Source organism: Marmota monax, unplaced genomic scaffold, assembly GCF_021218885.2.
Source record: "Marmota monax isolate L192 unplaced genomic scaffold, Marmota_monax_Labrador192_F-V1.1 WCK01_AAM20220418_F8-fsc00099, whole genome shotgun sequence".
In the NCBI taxonomy this organism is placed as follows: domain Eukaryota; kingdom Metazoa; phylum Chordata; class Mammalia; order Rodentia; family Sciuridae; genus Marmota; species Marmota monax.
The window spans coordinates 665,257-692,778 of NW_026692126.1; the positions used below are offsets into that span (position 1 = coordinate 665,257).

At 53.3% G+C, this 27,522-nt stretch overlaps 1 protein-coding gene and 2 long non-coding RNA genes across 20 annotated transcripts in view; 1 reads left to right on the plus strand and 2 right to left on the minus strand.

Annotated features, from left to right (window-relative positions):
• Window positions 1-27,522, plus strand: part of Plekha6 (pleckstrin homology domain containing A6) — a 142,475-nt gene that overhangs the window by 91,914 nt on the left and 23,039 nt on the right. For 8 of the 18 annotated variants that reach the window (XM_046463142.2, XM_046463141.2, XM_046463179.2 and 5 more), the window contains 11 exons: window positions 4,441-4,521; window positions 5,131-5,245; window positions 10,787-10,891; window positions 11,301-11,373; window positions 14,038-14,138; window positions 17,639-17,841; window positions 19,308-19,790; window positions 20,927-21,446; window positions 21,841-21,927; window positions 22,969-23,022; window positions 26,575-26,655. In XM_046463142.2, coding sequence (XP_046319098.1) covers window positions 4,441-4,521; window positions 5,131-5,245; window positions 10,787-10,891; window positions 11,301-11,373; window positions 14,038-14,138; window positions 17,639-17,841; window positions 19,308-19,790; window positions 20,927-21,446; window positions 21,841-21,927; window positions 22,969-23,022; window positions 26,575-26,655 — 1,903 coding nt within the window. Of the gene's footprint in view, window positions 1-1,601; window positions 2,391-4,440; window positions 4,522-5,130; window positions 5,246-10,786; window positions 10,892-11,300; window positions 11,374-14,037; window positions 14,139-17,261; window positions 17,281-17,638; window positions 17,842-19,307; window positions 19,791-20,926; window positions 21,447-21,840; window positions 21,928-22,968; window positions 23,023-26,574; window positions 26,656-27,522 lie in introns of those variants that run through there. The other 10 variants (XM_046463191.2, XM_046463169.2, XM_046463208.2 and 7 more) reach the window with 8 other exon arrangements.
• Window positions 498-4,158, minus strand: LOC131424963 (uncharacterized). Its single transcript, XR_009228669.1, has 2 exons — window positions 3,813-4,158; window positions 498-2,501 (listed from the first exon to the last, which is right to left on the minus strand). It is a non-coding gene; the product is annotated as an uncharacterized LOC131424963 (long non-coding RNA).
• LOC131424962 (uncharacterized) lies at window positions 8,692-11,938 on the minus strand. Its single transcript, XR_009228668.1, has 2 exons — window positions 10,659-11,938; window positions 8,692-8,862 (listed from the first exon to the last, which is right to left on the minus strand). It is a non-coding gene; the product is annotated as an uncharacterized LOC131424962 (long non-coding RNA).

A 27,522-nucleotide genomic window follows, 5' to 3' on the forward strand; every position in this document is an offset into this window, starting at 1 on the left:
AAAGGGAAAGAGCCCCAGCTGGGCCCTCCATGTGCCGGCTCAACCCCGAGGATTTCGGAGCTCTCAGCAAGCAGGGAAGCCCTGGAGCCTCCCCTCCTTCCTCTTTCCCTGGCTCGACACTGGGCAGGAGAGAAGTTAATTTAACTTGCCACTTAAGCACAGGCTGTGGGAGGCCCCCCGAGTTCAGCTTGAGGAGAAAGGGGCTATTTTTGCCTTCTCTAGAGGAAGAAAACTCATTTTCCCAATGCACCCCACCCCCTCCTCCTCCTGTGCAGATGAGCTTAATTTTCTTTCCTTCCTAATGAAGATGGATCCAAGCCAAACTATATATTCTGGGGGGATCCAGGCAGGGAAGCCGAGTGAGGGGGCGAGGGGGCAGAAACAGAGCTTCTCTTCAGAGAGGAAGTAATTAATTTTAAGAGAGAGCTAAGATAGGGAAGCCCTTGGTAATATAATGTCAGACTCCAAATGCAAGTGACTGAAAACTGAATCAGAGCCCAGAGAGTTTCTTTCATTCATTCATGTACTCATTCAACAAATGTTTATGGAGCACCTACTATGCACAGGCAGGGACCTCAAAACAGGCCTCAGAAGAGGGCTCAGCACAGCACAACCACAGCAGGGCTCCATTAACTGGATCAGCAGCAGGAAGAGGGCATGATCTGAAAACTTAGGCCTCCTGTCACCAGGATGAATCATTTGCAAAAGTCCCACTAAATGGCTGAATATATTGATCTTTTGGATTTAGGATTAGCTGTTTAAACATCAGCAGCTGTTGACCCCAGTTATATCCCAACCAGCTTGACTCTTCATGGGTTAAATAATAATGTTGTCCATTTGCTTTTCCATTCACTGATGACATTGTTCCCTGACCAAGTTCTATCCTCCATCCAAACAATTAGATTAGCCCCTCCTTTTCAGTGTCTGTTGTGATATCACAGAATTACCATAGCAACAGACTATGATGTCAACACAATGCCTGGTCTTGCTAAAAAAGAGCCCCGTTGGTTTGAAAGGAACCTGTCATGTGAAGACAAAATGGAATAATATAGAAAACCAGAGGAACGGGAATTTGATATCAAAAAGAACATCTTGGCAGGGTAAGGTAACTGGGTGGGCCAGGGTGTCCTTTGCTAGAACCCTTTGCAAACCACCAAGGTGCTTTCATTGAGATGAGCATTGATTAGTGAGCCTGCTTGCCTGGAGACAGGGGTGGGAGGAGGTGACCTTCAAGAAGTCCTCCAAGACCAAGGATCCCAAGACAAGGAAGACATTAGGAAAGGGGGAGATTTGACCAGCTTTGGCTTCTGGGGAATTCGGGGGAATTAACATCAGTGCAAAACCTCCTTGCTCGTGAGTTGATCTGACAGGCACCAGCTGGAATTTATCATCTTGCATCTGGGAAGATTTGCAGCAGTAAACACACAGTGACCCCTTCTCAAGCCCCATTTGCTGCCCTCTTCCTCACAAGCCTAGGGAGGAAGCTTTCCTTCCATTTCGCCAGAGCAGAGAAGCCCAGTTCCTTGCCATCAGCTCTGGCTCCCCGACATCCACACTCTGGATCCACAAGTCCCGTCCCTCCCAGCTGGACTACGGCTCCCAGAGGGCAGAAGAGCTGCTGGGTCTGAGGGCAGCTGGGCAGAGGCCAGTGGCTTCTGTCTGTACAGCAGGCTGGGTAGGCAGAGGAGAAGAGAAAGGAGACTTTCTCAATTAATCTCAGCCTCTCAGCAGCGGCAGCAATAACAGGGAATGAACCTGGAGCTTCCCTTAACCCTGTACCCTCAGGCTCTGAAGGGTGTCTGAGAAGCAGAGTTGATTTTCAGCTCCAGAGCCTGTGTCTGGGCTGGGAGCTGGGAAGCAGCACCGTCTCCCTGCAGGTCGAGCTGGCATGAGTTTCTGCCGTGCAGATGGGAATGCAGCCCCATGCTCCTCCGCCCGCCCAGCCACTCTGTGTCCTTAGCTCAGTGAGGTCGCACTACCTGGAGGTGGTTCACCTGCTCAGTGCACGCCCCAACTCTCCGTGGCTGCATTTTCTCCTTGGGAACCTGAACGAGGAGGATGCCGTCCCCTCCTCGCTTATCCAGTCTCCAGTCCTCTGACCGGTGGTAGTCCAGCCGGATCCTAGGAAGCTGCAGGCCCGCTGGGGCACCTGGGTGACCCCTACCATCACCCAGGGAGAGCCCCCTCCCTGTTCTCTAATGCCAGAGCCGGGAAGAGGGGCAACCAGCAGACAGCCTGCCACCGCTTGCGCTGTTCCTCTGCCACGGCCCGAGGACTTACTTCTCAGAGGGATGGTAGCAGCAGGGTGGCTGGTGGGTCCTCCGAGGCTGCCCAACTGGGGACTGAGCTGCCAAAAAGATGCTGAAGTTTCGGGCTGACCGACGAGCCAGGTAGGGATCTCGTCCATGGACCGTGAGCCTGGTGAACTCGGAGCCGGCGGCGCTGGCACTCACCCTGTTCCCGTCTGGGGGCTTGGCGGTGAGGGGTCTGCTGGCAGTGACCTGGGAGGAGAGCGCAGTTAGGTCAATGGTTGCTGCATTGCAGTGCCCGTGAAGGGGAAGCTATTTTGAAATTGGTAGCGTGGGGATGGAGAGAGCACGTCATCTGTAGGGGTTGCTGGGTAGGAGACTCTGGGGCAGGGAGAAATGTGCCGTACCCTGGGAGACTCGAGACAGCTGACAGCTGACTGCCTGCATGCTTCTGTGTGTCTGTCTGTACCAGAGCCTGCAGGAAGCTCCCTGGAGCTACCATCGGGAACACACAGATCATTAGGGGCCTGGAGGGGCAAAGAGGTGGGAGGGAGCAAGTGCCCCACACCACTGGGTGAAAGCAGAGAAGTTGTCACCTCAAGGACCTTCACTGTCACCACTGCCTTTGCACCAGACTTCTGAGGGGACAGAGCCAGGGACAAGGTTAACTGCAGGCAGGTACCTTTCCCTGCAAAGACCCCCTGTGATTAAGTTGAGAGCATCGTCTTTGGAAACGTGGAACCGCCGTTTGGGAAGTGGGGAGTGGATTCCCAGTGTTCTAGAGTCAGAAGCCAGGAGGACACTGGTCAGGTTTGGGGTCCTGTCTGCACAGCCAGACTTTCCCATTGGCCGTAGCCACTACCTGCTGTGCTGCTCTCTCCAGTGTGCCTTTGGCTTACATCTGAACATGACCAGTTTGGAAGCTGGAAAAAACACACTTTGATATTATCTTTAGCTTCAGCAGGCAGTGCAAGGGTGAGATGTGTCCTGGGCTAAAAGAGGTGCCAACAAGGTTATTTTCCTTCCCTGAAGCAGCTGAAGCGACTGAGCTCTTTTTCCCCACCGCTGACCTGCGGGGGGCTGAACAGAGCACTGGGTCTTTACCATGGGGTCTGAAGTGGCCCCGCCTTAGTCCCTATGCTTGCTCTTAGGGTCTGCTGGAGCCTGCGCTCTCTGGACTCTCACAGTATTTTTCGAGGGGTGGGAGAAGTGCTCCTTAAAGCTCCCTTAGCCCCCACAGGCCCAGATTTCAAATATCCGCTACTATGTTCCTGCCAGGTAGTTGCTGCTAATGGAATACAACCCAGATAGGCCACTGCCCCAGCCCCTCTGAAGTCTGTCTGCTGTCTTCCTCCTTATGCCCCCTGAGAGGCCACCGGGAAGCTGGCCTGACATCCAGCTAGCCAGCAGAGACGCAGGCTGCCTCCATGTACCGTTCCCCATCTGCCTCGCCTGCACCCCGCCCCTGGTTTGTGCTTCCTGGCAGGCTGTCCTCATAACACACCACCCCACTCCCAGCCACAGTGTCCCTTAATTAGATCTGACTGTTCAGCCAGCACTGACCTTGATGCCTGACAGCTCGCGATGTCTCTGTGACATCCAGTAGCCCTTGGATGGAAGACCCTGGGCTCAGAGCATGAACAAGTCCCGGCCCAAGCTCAAGAATGGAGTTTCTGAATCTCCCGTTTCCTTTCAAGAAAGAGATGGAGCATAAAGCAGGAGAGAAGTAGTCCAAGGTCACAGGAGAGTTCTTTCAGCAAATAATGAGGGAGCGTGTTTTATGCAGAACACTGGCAGGCAGCTTCTCTGCTTGGGAACCTGCCACACATGAAATCTTGACTGTGTTGGACAGACAGTTCAAACACCGCGCCCCCCACGCATGCCTGAGATAGCTGCGGGACGAGTTAAGTGTGGCTGGTGTCCAGCCTGGGGAGCTCTAGTAAGTGGCTGACACTGACTAGTGATTGGTGACGAGGCTTCTTTTCTCTTCCCTCACCCCACCCCTCCCCACCCCAGCAACAGCTTCTGCCACTCAAGCCTTGTTCTCCCTCTGGCCCCCTTTGGGGGTGCAGAGGTAGAGCTGCTTTCATGGTCACCTGTCCCCGTCACTGCCCAGGGTCTGTTCTCCCTTTGGCTCATGTCTCTGTCCTCTGCATTTTTATCACAGTTTCTCTTACTGTTGCTTCTACAGCCACAATGACAGACGGAACACATTTCGTCACCCAGTGACTGGCCAAGTCCCAGAGGAGAACAAGAAGTTCGACTTGAAAATGTAAGTTTTGCCTTCTATTTACTCTTTGGCCTTTTTATCTTTTGTCACCGCCATTCCATGGCCACCTTGCACTGGGATGGGGAGGATGATGGGGAGGGAAGGAAAAGAAGGGATTTGGGATCCTTTAGTTCTGAGACTGGAAGCTTCTGGGACCCATCTCCTGACATCCCCATCCCCTTTTCCTGGTGCATCTCACAGGTTGAACCGAAAGAGTAAAAGCCAGGTCTGAGGTTGGCATAGCACCCAGGGGCCTTGGCAGGAGGCAGAGAGAGAATCTGATATAATCTTGAGGGCTGAACATGAATTTGGCCTTCGCTGGATTCTGCATCTCTGAATGAAAGGGAAAAAAAGGAAAGAAAGGATAATTAATTGACTCCTAGGCCACCAGCCATTGTACCTTTAAGATTAGAAGGGAAGGAGTTCTGGAGTCTGAGAATCTAGATTTTTAAAATAAAAAAAGAGAAGAAAGAGAATATCTGGGATGACCAGCATATAATCCCAGAAGAACTGAGGAGAAACTCTGAATGATCTCTTGATGGGTGGGGAAGTTTTTCCCCCGTTGCTTCTTGGCTCTGACTAGTCTCTTTCTTTTGTTCAATTTGAAATCAGATTGGCCTTGGACATGTCCAATAAAACAGGTGGGAAACGCCCTGCTACCACCAACAGTGACATATCCAACCACAACATGGTGTCCGAGGTCCCTCCAGAGCGGCCCAACATTCGGGTGAGTCCAGTCCCTCAAAGCAGGAAGGAGATGTCTTCAATGCATGTTTTTTGGGATCTCAGGGATCCTAGGAAAGTCTCACCTACCCAGCTCATTCTGTACTCCAACGGACAGGTGAGGTGGCCCAGGGAGATAGTCAGTGGGAAGGGAAGAGGGCTCAGACCAGAATCTTGCAGAGGACCAACATCTAGACCTGGGGTTCTCAGCCTCAGCCCCGTTAGCCTCCGGGCTTGACAGTTCTCATTGGTGTGGGAGTGACCTGTGCGCTGAAGGATAGTGACCTGCTTCTCTGGCCCCTGCCCTGTTGATGCCAGTAGGATCTCCCTCCAATTATGGGTGAGAGTCAGAGTGAGATGAAAGTAAGGGACCCCCAGGAGGAATAAGTATCTTAGAGAAGAACGTCGCAAAAGGGCCCTGCCAGATCAGGGCTGCTGACTTGTGTCCTTGTTTGGTGACAGGGTGGTAACTAGAGGAGAGGGTGGTCTGAGAGGTGTGATGAGGGCAGAAGGCAAGGCGGAGAGGGTTAAAGAGGAGATGGGAGAGGAGAGGTAGACACGTGGAAGGGTAACAGTTCTAAGATGATAATAAATTCATACAATGGAGTATTCTCCAAAACTTAAAATGAACTTGCTCTGTGTGTACTAACAGGGATTCTTCTTGAAAACATGATTCTGCAAGTTGCAGAATATGGAAAATATAACACTTATGTAAAATGCACAAATACGAAAAGCGGCACTACATATTTATAGGAACAGCTGCAGTCCAAGTATATAACCATGAACAGGAAGGCTCGTTTTGGGTCAGTGGTTACCTCCAGGGAAGAAAAAGGTAATGGGATTGGCCCGGTGCTTCCCAGAGAGAGTTAGCTCTGACAACACAAAGGGATAATTGCATATTGTTCTCTACTTCCCTGAAATGCTTGGAATATTTCAAAAAGGAGGAACTTTTTATTTTTACTTTTCGATGAGCATATATTCATCGTGCATATGAATGAGGTTCCATGTGGTGGTTGAGCTCACACATGCAGCATGCCCTGATCCAATCAGGCTCATGAGCATTTCCCTGTCCTTACCATTTCTTCATGTTTGGCGGCTTTGTGCTCTTTCTTCCAGAGCTTCATAAAATATATAACAGGTGGTTGTGAACTATAGTCAGATGGAAGGAAAATGTGGAGTGGGGATTGGAAACCAGAGGGAAGGAGGCGGAGGGGATTTGTTGGTTAGGCAGAGGCCTGCGGGGAAGGATTAGTCTTCGTAGACAGGTTCAGAAGGGGATGGTTGGTGAGTTGTGTTTTCATGGTGTCGGGGTGCCTGCGTGTTAGCCTGGGTTGGGGAAGCGCATGTCTTCCTGAGATGCATAAAAATAAAAGTATGTGAAGCTGAGAGTGGGTGTCTAGGAAATTAAAGATGTCCCCACCTGACTGCCTCCACTTTTGCAGGAAGGAAGGAAGCAGGGTGCTTTGTAGGGAGGAGAAGCGCATGGGAATGTGTCAGGTCAGGTGCGTGAGAACACGCAGTGCACGTTTGGGTAACAGGAATGGTGCTCAGCCAGGGACACACGGAACATGCTGCTGGGTAATTGAAGGATCATCTGAGGTTGAAGACTAAGAATCTGTGTGCCTGATCCACAGGCTGGTGTGGTTTTCCTTCAGCAGTGCTCAGAGCCCAGCTGTGAGGGCAAGGCAGGCAGAGTGTTGGATTGACCCGTGGCTGCTGGGAAGCTGGGCACAGGCACCGGGTGGCTAATGTGTTGAGGGGTGGCCCCGGGAATGTCTAGAAAGGCAAACTATGGGAAGCCACTGCTCTGGTGGCAGAGAGAAGGGGGAAGGATTTAGGGATTTGCATATCCTTAAGGAGGCAGACAACTTCTTCAAATGACGTTTCTTGGCCTTTATCTGTGAATTTTCACTAGTAATGTCCAGAAAATAACTTTGTTTCCTACTTGTGGAGGTACTTTATAATAAAGCCCAATCTCTTCTTTCCTTCTGTCTCTGCAAGTATATTCTAAGTGTTTGTTATGGCTGGCACCTTGCTGGCTATGGTGATATAGGAATGAACAAAACCAAAGTCCTTTCTGCAAAAAGCTCAGTCGCGTGGTAGAGGAGACAGAAAGCCAGCAGCTCCATTGCTGAGCAATGTGACAAGTTTTACACTCTACAGATGTCCGGAGTTGCTAACTGTTGTGGGGGTGGGTGGTTAGGGAGGTCTCATGGAGAATCTATGCTGGATTTTAAAGAGTGGGCTGGGAATTGTGGGTGCCGAGGGAGGATGTCCTCCCTTTGTGAGGGAGCCCAGGTGAGCAGAGGTTCAGGAGGAAGAGACAGCAGAGGTGGGGCTTGGGTGCCACAGGGGCAGAAGCCGGGCTGTAGACCCGATCGGATCTCATGGATTCCCGCTTCTGTACTGTGCTCAGGTATCTGAGCTCTCCCCTAAGCGATGAGGACTAGTAAGAAATTTGAAGCAAGAGAATCACACAATTCTATGTGTTTTAGAAAAATCACCTCAATTCATTGCCCAGGATGGATAGCAAGAAGAAATGAGGACCTGCAAGATGACAGCAGCAGAATTTCAGAGGGAAAAGAGATTTGAGGCTCTGTTAAGGAGACAGACTCAGGCTGAGGGTGTGGCTTGGGGATAGAGGGCATGCCTAGTCACACCACCTCTGGGCTCCTTCCTCGGCACTGATAACACACAACATCAAAGCAGATCTTTCAGCCCACATCCATGGTGGTAGGAAGGAGTAGAGGAAGCAGGGAAGCAGGGACTTGACTCCGAGGTCTGATGTGGGTGGCTGGGTGGGTTGCAGCGTCGTCCACCAAGATGAGGAATACAGAAGAGTAGGTTTGGGTAGAAAGAATGAATCTGGCTCTGCTCTTACTTAATCCTAGTCGGACATCGAGTTATAAAATGGACTGGCGCTAGGAGATACAGATCAGGGAACCCTGATCCTGTTGCTGGTACTTGAAGCAGTGGGTAGAGATGAGCTTGCACAAGCTCCAGTAAAGCTCCAGGGCTGGGGTGTGGCCGGGTGTAGAGTGCTTACCTAGCACAGGAAAGGCACCCAACCCCAGCACCACCAAAACAAAAACAATAACAAAACCCTCAAATAAAATAATAAAAGTTTGGTTGTGGTTCAGCAACACTTGGAATAGAGGAAGGGAGGGAGGTATTGAAAGATCCCAGGAAGGACAGAAAGTTAATGAGCTTTGGAGTGATCAAGGACCGAATGGCCCTAACTCAATAGCATTGCAAGAGCCATTTCCAAATGAGGTGGAGGAAGTTTGGGGATCTTGGGAGGAGAAGAAAGTGGGCTCTGCCCAGTAGCCCAGCCCTGAAGAGAAAGGGAGAATGGATTCTGCCTTACAGTGGGCAGGGGTTGTTTTAGTTAGGTTTTTTTTTTTTTTTTTTTTTTTTTGCTATTGTGACTGAAAGACCTGACCAGAACCATTTTAGAGGAGGAAAATTTTATTTGGAGGCTGGGCTCACAGCTTCAGAGTTCTCACTCCATAAGCAGCTGGCTCCATTCCTCGGGCTTGAGATGAGGCAGGACATCATGGTGGAAGAGTGTGGTGGAGGGAAGTTGCTCACGTGATGATCAGGAAGCCGGGAGAGACTCCACTTGCAAGATACAAAATATATACCCCAAAGGCATACCCGCAATGCCCACCTCCTCCAGCCGCATCCTACCCACCTCCAGCCACCACCCCGTTAATCCCATCAGGGGATTAATCCACTGATTGAGTTAGGGCTCTCAGAACCCAGTCATTTCTCCTCTAAATCTTCTTGCATTGTCTCACACTTGAGCTTTTAGGGGACACCTCTCATCTAAACCATAATAGGGGATGGGGGTAGAGGGGGAGTTTGGGGGTGTGTGAGAGGATGAGAGAGAGGTGCCATCAGATGGAGAGACTGGGGCTTGCTGGCCAGGAGAAGCAGCCAGCAGAGAAGGGCACGTTGAAGACAGGCTTGAGAGGAGATGTCAACAGGGCAAAGTCTCAGAGGAGATGGCGGGCTAGAAGGGTCAGCTGTGGAAGGGCAGGTGATACCTCTCCTGTTGACATTGGAGGGAAAAAGACAGTGAAGAGGGCAGTACTTTTCTAGGTAAAAGGGTGTGGAATTGAGGAAGTGCATGTATGGTTGTGGAAGAGGAGCCAGGTCCAGTATGGGGACGGCAGAGGTGGGAGGTTGGGGGACTTGGGAGGACAGTGTGGGGCTCTTGCTGTGGGGCTCTGTGGGGCTCTGCCCAGCCGGGGCTGGGAACCCTGGGTCTGCAGTGACCTCATCTGCTCTGCAGTATGATTTTAAATTTTTTATTCCTCTAGCAGCACCGTAATCTGGCTGTGAGTACAGGGAGGGAGGATAATTTGATTAATTTGGAATATTGAGTTTCAGAGAAGATGAAGCAGAAAAATAATGGATGGGTGTTTTGAGTCCAGCTTTGGAAGGACATAATGAAAACCAGGAAGCAGCGGATGAATCCAGAGAAAAGGGAAATGGGGATCTCAGGGGAATAGAAAAGCTGGGGGTAGTTAAGTAATGGAGGGAAGAAGGCCAAAGGGAGGAATATAGTGACCAGCAAGTGGGAATTCTAGAATTGAAGGTGTTAGTGGACGGTGGCTTGGGGTGCTGACAGTCTAAGGTGAGGTGTAGCCCGGGCATGAGCAGCTGGAACAGAAGATGGAGGGTTTTGGAGTTGAGGAGGTCAAGGGCATTGGATGGGTAAGGAGATGTCTCATATCAGAATCCTTAGACTCAAGCCAGGCACAGTGGTGCACAACCGTAATCATAGCTCCTGGGGAGGCTGAGGCAGGAGGATTGCAAGTTCGAGGCCAGCCTAGGCAACTTAGCAAGACCCCCATCTCAAAATAAAAAAAATAAAAAGAGCTGGGGAGGAAGCTCAGTGATTGAGCACCGTTGGGTTCAATCCCAAGTACCAAAACAAAAATGAAAAATTTAAAAAAAACCCATAAAATAAAAACCCTTTATAGAGTCCAAAAGAAGGGTGTAGAAGCTGATGTTGAAGGGTTAAGTCATGGGAGGCCAGAAAGTGGGGCTTCAGGAAGACAGACTGTTGCCAGAATGTGGGAGAATGACACCCCTCGGTCTCCCCAGCTCTGTGGGGTGCTGTGGCTGAGACAATGAGCAGGAGCTGAGCAGGAGTTGACGTGGGCCATTAATTTAGAGTTGAGTGGATTCCAGAGAGCACTGCGAAGAGATGGGGAGTCAGGAGGGCAGGGGAAGAGGGTTAGGCCAGGAGTGAAAGGAGAAATCTTGGGGTTTTTTTTCCTCCAAAGGAAAAAAAGCAAAGCTATGAGACAGCTAGGACTCCTCTTATGAGACCCAGTTTAGAGATTGAAAAAAACGAGCTAAAGTCGGTCCTGACCTGGAGTTAGTACCAGCTCCCAGAGTCTCACCTGGTTCTCAGCAGGAGGGCACCCAGCAGTGAGCTGGAGAGAGCTTGCTCCTCAGGGGGCAGCACCCTCGCAGATGGAGCAGAGGGAAGGAGAGGAAGCAGCTCAGGTGTCTTTCCCTGTTTCCCCAGGCGACGCGAACATCCCGCAAAGCCATCGCCTTTGGCAAGCGTTCACACTCCATGAAGCGGAACCCCAACGCGCCGGTCACCAAGGCAGGCTGGCTCTTCAAGCAGGTGAGGCGCCCTGCGCTCTGCCCACCATAGCCACCTCTGACAGCGCCGTGACTCCTCTGTGCTGATGGCAGTCTGTGTATTTTTTTGAGGTCCCTCTTGCCGTGGTGGGGGTGACAGGTGTCCACTGACTGGCCTGGCCTCATCCCTGCCTGCCCTTCCGCTCACTTATTCTGGCTCATTTCTTGCCCTTTTTATCTTCCCCCTGATGAGGTGGCACCGAGCCTCAGAATGACAGAGCTGGAATGTCACAGGCAGTAATCTAATGTCCCTTCCCTGCCTCTGTGACCTCCAGGGTGTTGCTGCCACACGTTAGAGCTGAGCCTGGATGTCCTTTTAAGCTGTGGAGTGCCCTTTCCCCTCCTTGCCCAGCCCACAGCCCCTCACATCCGTCTCTCCCCGTGTCCCGCAGGCCAGCTCCGGGGTGAAGCAGTGGAACAAGCGCTGGTTCGTCCTGGTGGACCGTTGCCTCTTCTACTACAAAGGTGAGCCTGCCCCTGGGGTGTCGATTGTCAGAGCCTTGGCAGGACAGGTCTCCCCCCTCGAGTGCTTGGCGCCAGAGGAGTGTGACATGGGATGGTGGCTTGTGCCACCTCACCCACGTTCATTCAATTCAGCAATATTTCTGGATTGCCTGCTAGGTTTTAGGCAGCGATCTGGGTCCTGGTTGGTGACACAGTGGGTGACAAGGTAGTTATATGCTTGGTGAAGTCTGGAAGGGGTAGGAGAGAGGAAGAAGATGAAGAGGTTCCTAGTGAGCACCTGTAGGTCACTGCGTCCTGGAGGCTTGCACCTTGGTCTTCTTCATGTTCCACTGGAATGGACAGTCTGGTCAGTGAGGGCAGGAATTTCTGCCAATTTTGTTCACTCCTGAGTCCACAGCATCTAAACATTGCACTGCACACAGTTAGTGTTTAGTGGATAGTGCATAAACGAGAGGCCCCCAGCTTCTACTCTCTGTCACCCCCGCATTCACCCCTAGCCTGCTCCCTGATCAAAAATAAATAAATAAACAAAATAAAGGAGAGCAAAGCTCTGGTAACTTTGATGCAACCTTCTCTAGGAAGTTATTTAAAAATATTCAGAGCCACATGTGTCACCATGGGCACAGAGGGCACAAGGGCTGGCTGATGACAGCAATGGTGGCATCATCAGGCTGCTGTGGTGGCAGGAGGAAGCAGACCCAGGGGATAAGACAGGGATGTGAGCTCAGAGAGGCTGTTCTTGGTGCTTGCTCAGATTGGCTTGACTCAGGATGGCTGAGCCCTGGTTTCCCAAGGCCTCCTGGGAGCAATCTGATGAATCATTAACTTGGGCAAACAAAGGTTGTACCCGGTGACCCTTTCGCCCCAGGGTGCCACTGTCCCTGAGCACTAAGCTAAGGCCAATTGAACTCTTAAGGAAGAGGGATCAGAGGGGCTGCGGATTCTGGGGCCAGGCACAGAGAAAGGCCCAAACTTGCAGAGACTGTGCCCAGGCCTGGCCCCTGGGTACTGAGCCCCGGAGCAGAGTAGGACTGGCCTGGAAGGAGAGCCAGTGTCTGTGCAGAGGAGGGGCTAATGTACTGAAAAGGGGTCACAGCCACAGAGGGGTGGTCTCAGGTCAGCTCTGGGCTTAGCCTGTTTTCTGTGGCTGGGTCATTCACCGTGAGGGGAGGTTTATTATGGCCCACAGTTCTGGAGGCTGGAAGGTGCGAGAACACAGTGGTTTCTGGGGAGGGCCTCGTGCTGCTTCAACTCACGGCAGAAGGTAGAGAGGGGACGCACAGATGACACAAAACAGGAGGGCCGCCTCGCCTCCAAGGCCCCGCTGTGGAAGGGGAGCTCTGTGTGGGAAGAGCACCCATCCCTCTGTGACCCCACCACCTCTCAGCACCTTACATTAAAATCAGATTCCCACGTGAGCTTTAGCTCATCCAAACCAGAGCAGCCCCTAAACGCTGGCCTGTCCTCTGCCAGGCGGGGCCCGTCTCCTCAGCAGGTGGGCAGCCTCAGTTTTCCCAAAGACAGCTTTGGAGTCCAGCCTCAAGTCCTTCCTGCTCCTTCATTTGACCCCCCTCCCTCTGGCATCAGGCTGTGGGCTAAACAGAATCGCAGACCAAGTATCTTGTGGGTCTGTGGATGTGACAAGAGGGGAGGCAGAGCTCTGGGAGTCGTAGCCCTGCAGAGGTTTCTTCTGGACTCTGAGGGTTTTTCAGAGTCCCCAACCCCAGGAATACACAGCAGACCCAGCAGAGGAGAGGGTCTTGCCATGGCCGCATAGTTGTCCCCCACCTGTCCCACAGAGGGCTCCTGCCCTTTCTGGCCTCCTGCTGACAGCTGGGCGCCCGACTAGCTAATCCATCAGGCTCCTCCAGATCCAGGATGAATTATGTAACAGCCCCATTGTTAGTGATTGTTAGCCTGATCCTGAGAGGACAGGGCCCGGGGCTCCACGCAGGAGCTATAAAGGGGGTCTGCAGCAGGAAAAAGGCAATGCAGGCTGCTGGGGGCTGGGAGCACACTGAGAGAGCTACCCAGAGCTTTAGAGAGCAGGAGGAGAAGTGGTGCACAGGACCCTGCTCCATCCTGTCCCCTGCTGTATGCACTACTACTGGAATTGTCCTGTTTAGTGAGGCAGGATAGATGGATAGGGGTCGGCAAGGCCAGCTTTGGCGTCAGGCTTCTTGGGTGGAAAGACCACGCCCACTACTTAGTTTTTAAGGAAACTTGGACAAACTCCTCGGCCTCTGTGTCTTAGCTTCCCATCGAACGGGGGGTGATATGGGTACCCCTTTGCGGGATAGTTTGAAGAGTTGAATCCAGTAAGACATTTAACTTGGAACGCTCCTAATATGAGGCGAACACTCCAGAAACATCAGCTCTTCCTTAATAACTGGTTTGTGCATTAGAATGTGAATGCCCCGAGGGTGGGCACCTTTCTCTTATTCCCTTCTGTAGTCCAGTGTCTGAACAGCGTCCGCCAGCCCCTCTGCCCCCCACCCCCAGCTCCAGGGAGTGCCTCTTGGAGTGTGTGTGGTGGTCCTGAGTGTCTGGCAAGTAGTAGGTGGGCATCAGGTGTTCACAGAGCAGGGCCGGCATGCTCCTGGCTCCCCCTGCCCAGGTGCGCACGTGAGCACACACACCCTTGTGCCTCTGTTTCTCTGGCAGATGAAAAGGAGGAGAGCATCCTGGGCAGTATCCCCCTGTTGAGCTTCCGGGTTGCAGCAGTGCAGCCCTCGGACAACATCAGCCGGAAGCACACCTTTAAGGTCGGTTGGCTTTCCTCTCCCAGGTCTGGGGGAGGGAGGCCTGTTCTTCTAGAGCATATGGAGATAGAGAAGGGTCAAGGGCATCTCCCTGAGGAATCCAGGTGGTGATGGAGGAGGAAGGGAGCAGGCAGTGGCCTCTGGACTCAGATGGGTTACTGGGAGGCCAAGGTGAGGCTGTGCTGGGACACCCCTCTTCTTCACAGGGGTCACGTGGGTAATTCCCCTTAGGTGGACCGATAGGGGTGTGCCTCAGTGGTACCACAGTTTTTACTGGGAGAGAAAGTTACGTCCTGGGCCCTTGGGCTTTCTGCTCCTGGGAAATCCCTCTGGACAGAGGCAGAGCTGTGCCTGGTGGAATTCTTGAGATCTTTTCTGGAAAGCCTCCTGCTCCACCTTGGGTCCAGGGAAGGGGATCCCTCCTCCAGCCAAATTAACTGAAATTGCAATCTTTAGAGGAAATGAGGAGTTGAGTTCTGCTCCAATCCAAAGCTGCAAACTTCTGTAGACAACAGTTTTGAGAGAACAAGGGCCAGGAAAATGGGACTCGGCTGCCTCTCCGTGTCACTCCCTCAGAACCCCCCAGGGATCCACCCATCAAAGACACTGCTCGCTCGCAGCTGGCTCTTCCTAGGCCAGTGTTTTTCCACATTTAAAAATTCATGACCCATTAAAAACTATAAAAATCTCATGCCCTTTTTGTACTTTGTGATGCAAAAAAAAAAAAAAAACACCTTAGGTTTCTTTTCATTTTCCAAGTGTAAAATTATAAGCTAAACTGTGCATTTCCGTAGGACAAAGCCCTCTGTCCCCCAGTAGAGAATTGCCATCTCAAACCCTGAAAACCCAAAACTGAGGTGTTAGATGATAGGACCTATGGGTCTCACCAGGCCACTGTCTGAGCTCCTAGGGCCCTTTCTGACCCGTGGACTTTGGTCACCTGGTGATAGGAGAGAGGTGGGCAGCACGTGTAGGTTCGGCCCTGAGGAACAAGGAGGGACTTACTTGGCACATAATTAGTTTCCAGCCTCCCAGGGTCCTGTGTGCCAGAGGTATGGGCGGAATAAACAATTAATGAAACTGTGACTCTAGAGAGCCGGGTCCTAGCTGGAGAAATAGAAGTAGGCTGTCTAACCAACAACACACAGCCCCGGCTTACACACACACACACACACACACACAGACCCATGTACCATCAGCCAGCCTGCCCCCCCCCCCACCTTTTAGAGACACACTCCAGCTCAGAGCTGTGCCAGCTGCAGGCATCAGATAACATCACAGAATGGCTAGCACAAACCCCGACCGCAAAGCCCCAAGATCACGCCTGCGCCCACCAGCCCCTTGCCCACTCCACCTTCCCCAGGAGTGCACTGCCTCTTTAAGACCTGGCTCTGAGGGCTGTGCTTAGTGGCCCACAAAGGGTTCCAATTGTGGCTATTCAGTGGCCCTTCCCCAGGGAAGGGAGGGGAGCCGAGACAGACAGGAGGCTTATCCTGCTGTGGCCACCCCGCCAAACTCTTGGATGGCAAATAATGAGAAGCCAGGAACTGCGCCTGCCCCGGCTGCCACTGAATGCTTTACCTCTTCTTCACCCGGCCCCTCCGGAGGGTTTCGCCTGCTGGGACACCTCCCTCACTTCTCTGGCCCCTTTCATAGTCCCAGCCCATGCCCCTCCCCACTCCCCATCAATAGCCCCGTCTTTTCCCAGGCCCTCTGCCTTCCCCTGTCTCCAGCACTTGCTCCTGGGCCTGTGTTTGCTCCCTGTTTCCTGTGGCATGTTTGGTTGCCAATGTGACTGTGAGCTCAAGTGCAAGAGCAAGCCCCTGCCTTCCTTGTGACTGGTGCCCTGCACGAGCTGAACTCACAGGCTGCTCACTAGGTGCTTGCACTCCCACCTGCCCCAGGACACACCACCAGTCCTGTGTCCCCTTCTCCTCTACAGCCACCTGGGTTCTCCACCCAGAGGGCTCGCTTGGTCCTCAGCTCTCAACTCCTGTGCAGTTTCACGTCCCAGAGGCCTCCTTCCAGCCCCACAGGCTGTCCGTCAGCCTCTCCTGCCCTCTCTACACCGGGCTGTCTGCTAGAGGGTAGGGAATGCAGAGGAAGGAGCCCCATCCATGCCCCTTGCTAGGTAATGGCTCCTATTAGAAAGAATTCCAGGGCTGAGCCTGGCACGGTGGCTCACACCTATAATGCCAGTGGCTCAGGAAGCTGAGGCAGGAGGATTGCAAGTTCAAAGCCAACCTCAACTACTTAGCGAGGACCTCAGCAACTTAGCAAGACCCTGTCTCTAAATTTTAAATGAATAAATAAATAAACCAGGGATGGAGATTTGACTCAGTGGTTAAGCATCCCTGGGTTGAATCCCTGGTTCCCCCCACCAATAAAGAGTTCCAAGGTTAGGGAGAGGTAGAGGGGGGTGGGACTGGCTACAGTCAAGAAAGCCTGGGGACGCTTGGTCCAAAAGGCATCACATGAGTTGGGCTTGATGCTGCTGCTCAGCAGAGCCCAGAGGCTCAGTCAGTGGTTCCTTTCTCGTCCCCCAAACCCCAGCAACCCAGGAAGGAGCACCCAAAGAGTCAGGCTGCCAGGTAGCTCACCTCTGAGACTGAGTCACAATTGGACCCCCCAATTAAGTGAGATAGACTCGGCTCCCTGCTTTTTGGAGAGATTGAGGGTCATTCAGCAAGTATATTAAGGTCCCAGCAAGTTCTAGTCCTATGGCCCCTCTCTTTATGGCCTTGAGTTTCACCAGGCAGACCCTTCCCCATGAGGTTGACTGAGCAGGACAGCAGCTGGTCTGCCTTGGCAGGGCTGGTGAGGTGCAGAGCGGGGTTAGCCCCAGGGTTCCTGGCTCCCCATTCCAAACCCAGCCTGATTCCCAGAGTGCACACTCTCCACGCCCTTCCTCTTGGTGACCTGAGCCGGGCACTGCTGGGTGCTGTCCTTCCCAGTAGTGACACTGAGTAAAAAGGGACAGTCTGACCCCCCCTTCCCCCAGCTCCTCACCTCTCCTCGTCTGTCTCTCCCTCTGGTGTTGGTTGACCTGCTCTCTGCTTCTCCTTCTGATGCCTGAGGACCCCTTCTCGACAGGAGCTCTCTTCTGGGTTCCCGCCCACTGTGCCTGCTCACAGCCGCCAACTAGGTAGTGTGCTCCGTCTGTATGCCAGAGCCTGCCCTTGCATGCCTGTGGATAGGGGCCTGGCTGTCTCCCCTCGAGGAAGAGGCAGGGCGAGCTTCTCCCTAGGAAGCTGGGGCTGAAATTAGCATGTGCTCAGGGGCCCACCTCCCCCAGCCCTTGGGTAATTGCCTTTCAACTCCCCCAGCCCTTGGGTAATTGGAGGGCAGTAGGTGTGGTAATTGTCCCTCCTGCTTACAAATCACCTCAGGTGGCACAGGTAGGCTTACCTGGCTCCTGAGCTGTACCTGGGGGAGGAGCCGCAGGCACAGGAATAGCTGCCCTGACTGTCTCTCCTGGGGGTGTTGGTGTCCTTTCCCTGCAGGTGACTGTGTGCTGGGTAGATGAGGCCGGGGCCAGTTCCACGCACTGCCTCTCCCCACAGGCCGAGCATGCTGGCGTCCGCACCTACTTCTTCAGTGCTGAGAGTCCCGAGGAGCAGGAGGCCTGGATCCAGGCTATGGGGGAGGCTGCCCGGGTACAGATCCCTCCAGCCCAGAAGTCGGCGCCCCAGCCTGTGCGCCACAGGTGAGTGCCAGGGTACCTGGCGTGGGAGTGAGGAAGGGGGAGAAGCAGCAGAAAAGACGTGCCCAGCCCTGTGCCGCTGTGGAGCCCAGCACACCGGGTGGACCCCTGGAGGACGTGTGAGCCATGCAGGTCTGGCTAAGTGATTACAGAACCCCAAATCCTTCCCTGGTCCCACTTCTCCTCTTCTCTCTAAGCTGGGGGAGGGCACATTGAAGCCAGGTTCCATCACGACCTGCCCAGAAGCCAAAGGTGAGGGTATTTGCTTCTTTTTCTTGGCTGTATATTAAATACGCAGCCTTTGGAGGAATAGATCACAGCTCGGCCACCTGGCCACAGCGTGACCTCAGTGTAAGTGACTTGACCTCTGAGAATTTGAGTTTCCTCTCCTTAAAACTAGCAGTTATAATCCCCCCACCTGGGGTGGTTGTGAAGACGACATGGTGTGTGTAAAATGCTTGACATGTAGCAGACACTCAGCAGATGGCTGCTCTCAGCTGCAGTCATCACCCGCGGTCTTGGTGCCTGTCTCTTCTGTAACTGGGTGTGGAGCCTTGAGTTAGGTGTTAATAGGGATCCAGAGAAGGGGGCTCACAGTGTTGACTCCAAGTCTAGTCGTGTGTCTTAGAAATGTTTACCCAGCGACGTTTCAGCAAGGCGGCTTGACTCTGCCAGCCTTGGAGGAAATTCTTGCACGTTTCCATCTCCGTCTTTCCAGAAGTTCATTTATTCATTTCACAAATATTTACTGTGAACATAAATGTGATAGGCCCTATGCCAGGTGCTAGGAGCACCCGGGAGGAAAGTCTGCCATGTTCCTGCCCTGGTGGAGCCTACCTTCTCATGGGAAGTCAGTCTGGGAGGAACGTGATTTGGAGAAGGGAACGAGCATGTCTGCATGCCCATGAACTTGGAGGCAGCAGCTCTTATCTCTGCCTTGTTTTATCTCATAGCAGTCCTCTGAGGAGAGAGGGGGTTATGTTCGTTCTGCCACTGGGGAGCCCACGACTCATGGAAGTCAAGTAGCTTTCTGGAGAGGAGAGAGTGGACCTGTAGCAAGCCTCTGTTGCCAAGGTCACAGTTACTGCTGTGAAACTTCAGTATCGGGCCCATGAAGTTTGAGGGGCTGGATCAGGGACAGGTGACGGAGGAGACCAAGACTGTTGGGTTGGTCTTGGCCATAGCTGAAGGCTGGGCTCAACACAGGCAGCAGACGGGAGTGGACAGTGACCTGGGAAGAAGACCCAGAGGGCAGGACCAGCCTGGCATGCTTTGGCAGGAATTGTTATACATTGCCTAATAGTTGCCCGGGCTGGAGCAAGAAGATGAGGCCTGGGGTTTAGGAAGCAGATCGGAGGTCACTGCACTGGCTCCCTTGCTGCCTTCCTGCCTGTTCCTCTCCGCGCCTTTTCTCCCTCCCAGTCATGACTGGAGTCTCTTACTGCATCATCTCCCTTGGCCTCCTGCAGCCACGAGAAGCCAGACTCAGAGAACATCCCTCCCAGCAAACACCACCAGCAGCCAGCCCACAACAGCCTGCCCAGGCCTGAGCCTGAGGCCAAGACTCGAGGGGAGGGCGACGGCCGAGGCTGTGAGAAGCCAGAGCGGAGGCCCGAGAGGCCCGAAGTCAAGAAAGAGTCTCTGGTGAAAGCCAATGGCCTCCCAGCTGGACCTGAGCCGGCCTCAGAGCCCGGCAGCCCTTACCCCGAGGGCCCGAGGGTGCCAGGGGGTGGGGAGCAGCCTGCCCAGCCCAATGGCTGGCAGTACAGCTCCCCCAGCCGGCCAGGGAGCACAGCTTTCCCACCTCAGGACGGGGAGAGTGGGGGGCACCGGCGGAGCTTTCCTCCACGCACCAACCCTGACAAAATCGCCCAGCGCAAGAGCTCCATGAATCAGCTTCAGCAGTGGGTGAACCTGCGCCGGGGTGTGCAGCCCCCCGAAGACCTTCGGAGGTGAGGCTCTGCAGGGCCGGGGCGGGTTGGTGTGGTGGAACGTGGTGGTATGGCTGGGTAGACACCCGCTTCTGGAAGCCAGGATAACCTGGGATGCTAAAGACTAGGGTCTGCTTCCCAGCTCAACCCAGCTCCTCTCCTGTGCCACCGGGACTGCCATCCCTCGTTCCTGCTTTCTCTGTCAGCTTCCTTCAGGAAGAAGGACAGAGCACCCCAGTGCTGCTTCACATGGTATTGGGTGGCCCAAGAGTCAGGCAGGCCCAGGCAGGGGACTTGAAGTGTTCTGGTCAGACACCCGTCCCTGCTGTGGATCCTATATCTTCAACCCCAGTGCAACCCCAGTCTAGCCACCAAACCAACTCACTGTCTCCAACAGCTCTGTTTGAAAGATCATTATAGGAAGTTTACTTTTTGAAAGAAAAGAAAAAAAAAGATGCCAATGATTTTAATACCATCCTCAGTGACCAAAGACGGGTTTTCAGATATTTGGGAACATCAATTGGAACTGACAATGTTCGTCAAAGCAAGTGAGCTGGCTAACTTCTTCCCTGGGGATAGGGACAACTCCAGGGACTGCAGGTGGTGGCCTCAGAGGGCTTCTGGGCCCTTGAGTAAACGCGCCCTCTAGCGGTGAGCTGCAGGTGGTCACTGCTGGTGGTCCTGCACCTGGTCCTCCCACTCCCGGGAACCTGCTGGTTCTGTGTTGACGGGATCTAACAGGAAGCTGCCCTTTCCTCCCCTCTCTGCTCCCTCCTTCAGTGCCTGGTACACCCGGGTTCTCTCTTCCCCCACCTCCCTTGGAAAGGATCTGATAAACTGGTTCGCACAGACGGGGATGGAGAAGAAGGGGCATTTCATTTTAAAGAGACAAAAACAGAAGCTCTGAACGCTGCAGTCTGCAGCCCCCACGAGCTGGTTGAGAAAGCTCCTTGCCTCAGGAGTAAATCCCAGCCTCTGCCTCAGCAGTGACCTCCTCTTTGTGTCCATAAGGCCAGGGCACCTCTCCATGGGCACCTTTCACCTGTCCAGGCAGCTCCTCGGGGCTGGAGGACACAGACGTGGGGCTGGGTTGTAAGTGGACGGGTGGAGACCTGCCTATTTTGTCTGCTTTCCTTACAGTGTCCTCTGTGTCCTAGTCCCTCTAGGTTCTACCCTGTGTCTCGCAGAGTCCCTGAGTATTATGGCCCCTACTCGTCCCAGTACCCAGACGATTACCAGTACTACCCCCCCGGGGTGCGGCCAGACAGCATCTGCTCCATGCCCGCCTACGATCGGATCAGCCCGCCCTGGGCCCTGGAGGACAAGCGCCACTCCTTCCGCAATGGGGGTGGACCACCGGCCTACCAGCTGCGCGAGTGGAAGGAGCCGGCTGGCTACGGCAGGCAGGATGGCACCGTCTGGGTCCCCAGCCCTTCTCGACAGCCAGTCTATTATGACGAGCTGGACGCCACCTCCGGCTCCCTGCGCCGACTGTCCTTGCAGCCCCGTTCCCACTCCGTGCCCCGCTCGCCCAGCCAGGGCTCCTACAGCCGCGCCCGCATTTATTCCCCTGTCCGCTCGCCCAGTGCCCGCTTTGAGCGGCTGCCACCTCGCAGCGAGGACATCTATGCCGACCCTGCCGCCTATGTGATGAGACGATCCATCAGCTCCCCCAAGGTGAGCCCCAGCCTGCCCCTCCCTCCTCATCCCTAAGACCATCTTCTGAGAAGAGGTGGACCGTGGACCCCTGGGCTGTGTCACAGGACCGGGGACCTGCCTGGGGAGATGCTGGCCTATGGTTCTGTCCCTAGGAGTGCCGCCTTGGGGGATTGCTTTGCTCCCTAAATGGAAACATTCCGCCGTATGCCGGTCAGTCCCCAGGTTGTCCCAGGAATCGTTCTGTGTAAGAGGGCAGAGTGCGTCTTTTCTACTCTTGAGGACTTGGACAGATTATTGCCAGGGGAGCAGACATGATGTTTGATACAGACATCCCTAACCTTGAACTTCAGTTGGTGGGGAAGTCCATGTCCAACCAGACTCTCTCACCTCTACAATCCCCTTTCTCTTCCAGTATGATTACCTGGGAGACAGGCGGCCAGTCCCTGCAGGACTGTTCCCCTACAACTACCCACCATCCCCCACGGTCCACGATAAGATGGTACGTCCTCTTCTCCCCTCCACTCCACCTCTGGACTTCCCTGCCTCCACCCAAGGTGGAGTCAAACTGGGGCAGGCGCCAGGGGTGCTGTGTGCCTAGTGCCTGGCCTATGTGTTTTTAGCGCCTCTGGATGCCTCCTCCCTCCTGGCTAGGACTCTAGCTCCAACAGAGTTTAGTGCCAGTTACCCTTTCTCTGTGACTCAGGGCAGAGGAGTAGGACAAGATCAGAGAGCATGCACTATCCGGATCCCCTAGAGCCCAGCGCAGCCCTCCTCTCCAGCATGCAGAGGAGGCCAGGGCAGGGGGCTCGTATTATGAGCTGGGACAGAAGATCAGGCTAGGCCTCCTAGCAACAGGCAAGAGCATCTAGACTTTTTCTCCCTACATGTATTTGCTTCAAGTTTGCTTTTTGCCTGAAATGCCACCTATGGGAAAGAGTCAAAAGGTGACAGAGGAAGAAAAAAAAATGTTCCATATTGTGCCTACTTCCTTTTCTCTCCTTTTTTTCTACTTGCATAGAAAAATGTGTTCCCTTGAGAATTTCTGCCTCCACCTGGAGGACTAGATGCAGTTGATCTACTTGGACGGGTTGGGGAGAACCACAGGGTCCAACAGGCATGACCTCTTGTACCAGGAGGCCGGGGTGGTGGAGCTTGGCCGATCATACTCCACTATCCAAACTCTATAGCCTTGACCCACCGCAGGCATCCCCCTCCAGAAGCAACCAGTCTTTCCAGAAAACCCAGAAGCTGTTGCTAAGAAGTGCTGATTAGGTGGCTTTAGTGGTGCCTCACCGTCCCAGGGAAGGCAAGACAGACCCAGGAGAGATGGTGGAGCTGGGCCAGGAACATGTCCCTCCTGTGCCCGCCCGCAACCTCAGCTCCTCCCCAGAACTCCTCCAGGGCCAAGAGAGAGAGGATTTCCCTTGTCCTTGCCCAGCTAACTCTTAACAGCTTTGCTTCTTTTTTTATCGTTTTCTTTCTCGTGTGTTCCTGTTTGTTTGTGTTGCTGACTGGCCCTTTGGCCTCGGGCTCCGGGTAGGATGAACTTTTAGACCTTCAGTTGCAAAGAAACCTAGAGTATTTGGACCAGCAGGTAGGCAGAGCTGGTGCCCCTCACCATTCCACTGTCCTGTCTCCCAGCTCCTCCCCCCTCCTCACCCTCCCGCCATTTGACAACCTTTGTTGGTGCAACCAGGACACAACAAAGTGGCTTATATTTTAGTTTGTTCCTTCACACCCCTCCTCCTCAAAGCCCCATAGGGCACCTGGGGGTTTCTGGTGGAAAGAAGCATAATAATAAATGGGCACATGAATAATTAATGCCACCTCATATTTCTCCAACCAGCCCAGATGGAACTGCCTCCCAGGAGGCAGGTTGGGAATTTGCATTTCTGCTGGAGAGAAGAGGGAGTCACAGAGATAGGCTGGGGCTCTGGGTATGGGCCTGAGATGCTAATAATTTAAACCGAGGCCTATAGACCTGCCTTAGAATAACTTAGAAAATCATATCCATTCAGTACATCTGCAATTTTTTTCGGCATCGCTCTTTTGCATACTCAGCCCACGGTTGTGAGAATTCAGGCTGTAGACACTGAGGCAATATAATCAACTCAGTTTGACAGGTGAGCAAGCTGAACAGGTAATAAGTGGCCCCACGAGACCCAGGCAGTTGACTGGGTCTGCCTGGGCTCCCAGCTCCAGGGCTCTCACCCTTGGCTGCATTGCCCATTGAGGCCAAGAGGGCAATGTAGACTCCAGGGGAACACGCTGGCATATCTGTGAGCACATCCTCTATGTTCAGATTGGTGCCACAAATCATGGAAACTGCACACCATTGTCCTGTGGAGGCAACCTGGGGTGGCAGAAATGATAACAGGGATAATAATGATGGCAGCAGCCACCATAATGGAAGGCCTCCTCCGTGTCTTACTGTTCTAAGCAAAATAGATCCCAACTCATTTACTCTTTATGATAATCCTACAAGATGAGTACTGTTATTTATCTCCATTTTGCAGCCAGGGCGATGAGGCACAAAGAGGTTAAATAATGTGCCAAAGACACACATCAGAGCTTGAATATGGCTCTGAGGTTTTAACCCAGTTTATTGTTGAGGAAACATGTAACTTAAAAAAAAAAAAAGCTGGAGTCATATCTCATCAGAAGGATTTTAAGCTCTTAGAGTTGCAGAAAGAACAATAAACTTGAAATCAGAGCTGTATGTTCTTCTAGTCACAAGCCCTGTCACCCACCATCTCACAGGGCCTCCACGTCACGATGTGGTGATCTTCTATCCGAGAAGAGCTTGGGCACTGGGAAGCACTGATATCCATAATTTGGTCAGCAGGACCTGCTCCCGGCCCTCAAGGACCTTGAGTTCTTGTTCTATAAGCGGTATGCAGTGCTTGCACCGTGAGCATTCCTGTCCATGTGGGAACTGGTCTCAGGTTGTCCCTAAGAGCAGGGCTGGGAAGCATGGAATCCTCCCAGTAGGAAGTGTCCGTCTGGTTGGCTCCCTAGCCCATCCGCAGGCCTGGCTGTCCACACACTCAGTGCAGAATCAGGGTCTTTAGCCCTTGAAAGGAGGCTTTAGCCCTTGAAAAGAGGGTCTGGACTATTGGGCTATAAATAACCTTCAAAGAGGACCCCTTCCTGGATAGAGGGTAATATTCCCGAGAGGCATCTTGTGGGATAAGGAGAGTCCACATGTAGCCAGGCGCTGCCACTCTAGTCCTAGCTCTGCCATTTACAAGCTTTTTTTTTTTTTAAACCTTAGAAATGTCACCTAGTCTCTCTGGGTTCTTATTCTCTTAATCATTAAATGGGCTTCGCAGAGCTAGCCCTTTCTACATCACAGTTATCGGGAGAATCCAGTAGGAGAGTCCTGCCAGGTCCTTGTTGGGCACACACTGGTGAGGAGTGCTGACTGCTGCTATTATTTCATGTTCTACCAAAATGCAGCACTAACTCTGCATTGGGCACAAAATTTGCTTTCTCACAAAATCTTTCCAACATTTTGCACAGAGTTAGCCCATGGGATCCTCCTAGAGGAGAGGCCCTCGTGAGCTCAAAGATTCCCAAAGCCACAGCACCAGGGAGAGCAGGCCAGCAGGAGAACCTTCTGCTTCTTGCCACCAATGCTTTAGACCCAGTTTTGGGGAAGGACTGAGGTCAGTGGGTGCCCAGGAAGAGCCTTGGCCTCCCTTGGCCTCTGAGCCTGACACATTGTTAGATCCGCCTGTGTGCACACTCCCTGGGTCTTCAGGAAGAGAGGGATAGACTAGTTTGGATCTTTCTAGAGAAGATGTGGTTGACCTCCTGTTGACTTTGAACTCTTGCAAGGACTCAACCTCATATTCCAATATGAGGTAATATAATCAACTCAGTTTGACAGGTGAGCAAGCTGAACAGGTAATAAGTGTTCAGCCTTTTAAGTCACACTTGATGCCACAGAGAAAATTTCCAACTGGGCTAAAGGGGCAGAAAAACCAGATCCTAGAAAAGGGCTGAAATGACTACAGCTCCTGCAGATGAGCAGCGGGTGCCTTCCACCTGTAGGGTGCAAAGGCGAAGCTGTGTTTCAGCTCTTGCTTAAAAGGGTAAGAGGAAGAAAAGACAGTGAGCCTCACCAAGATTGGGGAGGCCGTAGAGAACACCTGGGACCCCAGAAGATCTTTCCTACTGTGGCTGTCCTTCTCATTCCCTTTCTCTCCCCCAAAGCTTTTCTTGCTCATTTCCCTTTGTCTCCTGCCATCTCTGCTACAGAACAGCAGAGTTAAAGGGACACAGCCAAGGACATTCCCCGACCGGCTCATTTTTGATCTCACGCTGGAACCAGTGGGGAAATGATGGCACCTCTGATTGATGTGGTTGGCCCATCCTCCCTTCTTCCCTCCCTTCTCCTTCCCTTCCTTCCTCCTCCCCGCTCTGTCTCTCTCTTTTTCATTTGGCAAACAATGCCCCACCCCAAAGTCCCTTATGATCCTTCAACTGTAAAGATGATGTGGTGGAAAGCAGCGTTCTGGTTCCTGGTGTCCCTTTAACGTGGCTCGCTTGTCTCGGCCTCCTTAGTTGCTCCCAATGCCATCCCGGCTCCTCTTGGATGCTGCCAGCCCAGCTCTGGAAACCGTGTTGAGCAGTCCTTCCACGCTAGAGCCCGGGAGGGGAGGGGGCAGGGGACCCTGGCCCGTGCGTTAGCGAAGGCCACTCAGCAGGGCGCGTTCCACCGTGTCTGTCTTAGTTTGTGTGGTTGGGTGCAGACCTGGGAGGTCAGCCTTTCCAACCGTGTGGTGTTTGTGCAAAGCAGTGTGAGAATTGAGAAGGAGACGATAGCCTTGGCCAGTGTGGATGGGACCCACAGCAGTCAGGTATCCCAGGGCAGAGTCTCTGGGCTGGGGCGTATTCTGTGCTGCGAGCGAAGGCCCAGCGGTTTCCCAGCTCCCCCTGTGGCCTCTCCTCCAGGGCAGCCTTGGTGCTGGCTCTGACACGGAGTTCGCAGGGTCGAGCGGTGGTGAGGCCAAGCGCAGGTTGCTTGGAGGCCCGAGAGCAGCTTTCCTTCCCTGTTTCCTGGAACACGTGCAGGGGACGCGGGGAGCTATCTCCGCGGGTGTGAGTGTGAACCGTCCGTCCATTCCTTCCTCTGCTGCAGATGAGTGAGAGCGAGACTCTCATCAGTATGGTGAACCGCATGGTGGAGAACTCCTCCCCCAGGGCCCAACTCTTCATGCAAGTAAGACCTCTGCCTGGCAGCATGGTCCCTGTCAATGCCATCTCAGCTGCTTGTGCATGGTCGGGTCACCCCACCTGGGATGAGGCTCACTCTGCCCAGACTGCTCATCTGCCGGGCCTCATCCCCGCCCCCGAGACAGGCTCAGCCTGCTCTTCCTCCTTAGCTGCACTGTGTCACCTCCATTCTTCACGTTCATGGGTGAACCCAAGCCCATTTCCCAAACCATCCGAATAGCCAGCACTGACATCCCATGCCATGCTGGGGACTGCAAGCCTGCTTTTCAGTATCCATGACTCCCGATTCGTGTTTACTGTCTTCCTGACAGACATTGTTGGGGTTCAGGGTGTGAGGGGCGTAACATGGGACCATCCGATACCAGAGGTGCATGGACTGTGCTGTAGTCACCTGCCATGTCATCAAGGCTGAGAAGTATTAGCTGAATCCAGAGAGGCTTCTAGATTCTTGCCAGTCAAGGCCTATGATTAGTGTTCAGTACTAGGGTAACAATTCTTTTTTATTTATTTGTTTTTTTGTGTGTGGTGCTGGGGAATCCAACCCAGGGCCTTGTGCATGCGAGGCACACACTCTACCGACTGAGCTCTATCCCCAGCCCTGGGGTAACCGTTCTAAAGTGTTCCCAGTGTTCACTCCCACCGTGCTGCCTGTCCTGTCAGCACACACAGTGGAGGGGTTGTTACTAGCCAGCTACTGGGAGCTCTGTCGCACCCACAGCAGCGAATCCCAGAGCTGAGGGCAGAGGAGATGCAGAGTCCGAGTCCAGCAGATGTCTGGTCTCTCCAGAGTCAGCCAAGGACAACTGGGATGAGTCTAGACTGCGCCATCACAGGCTCCCCAGCCGGGGGACAG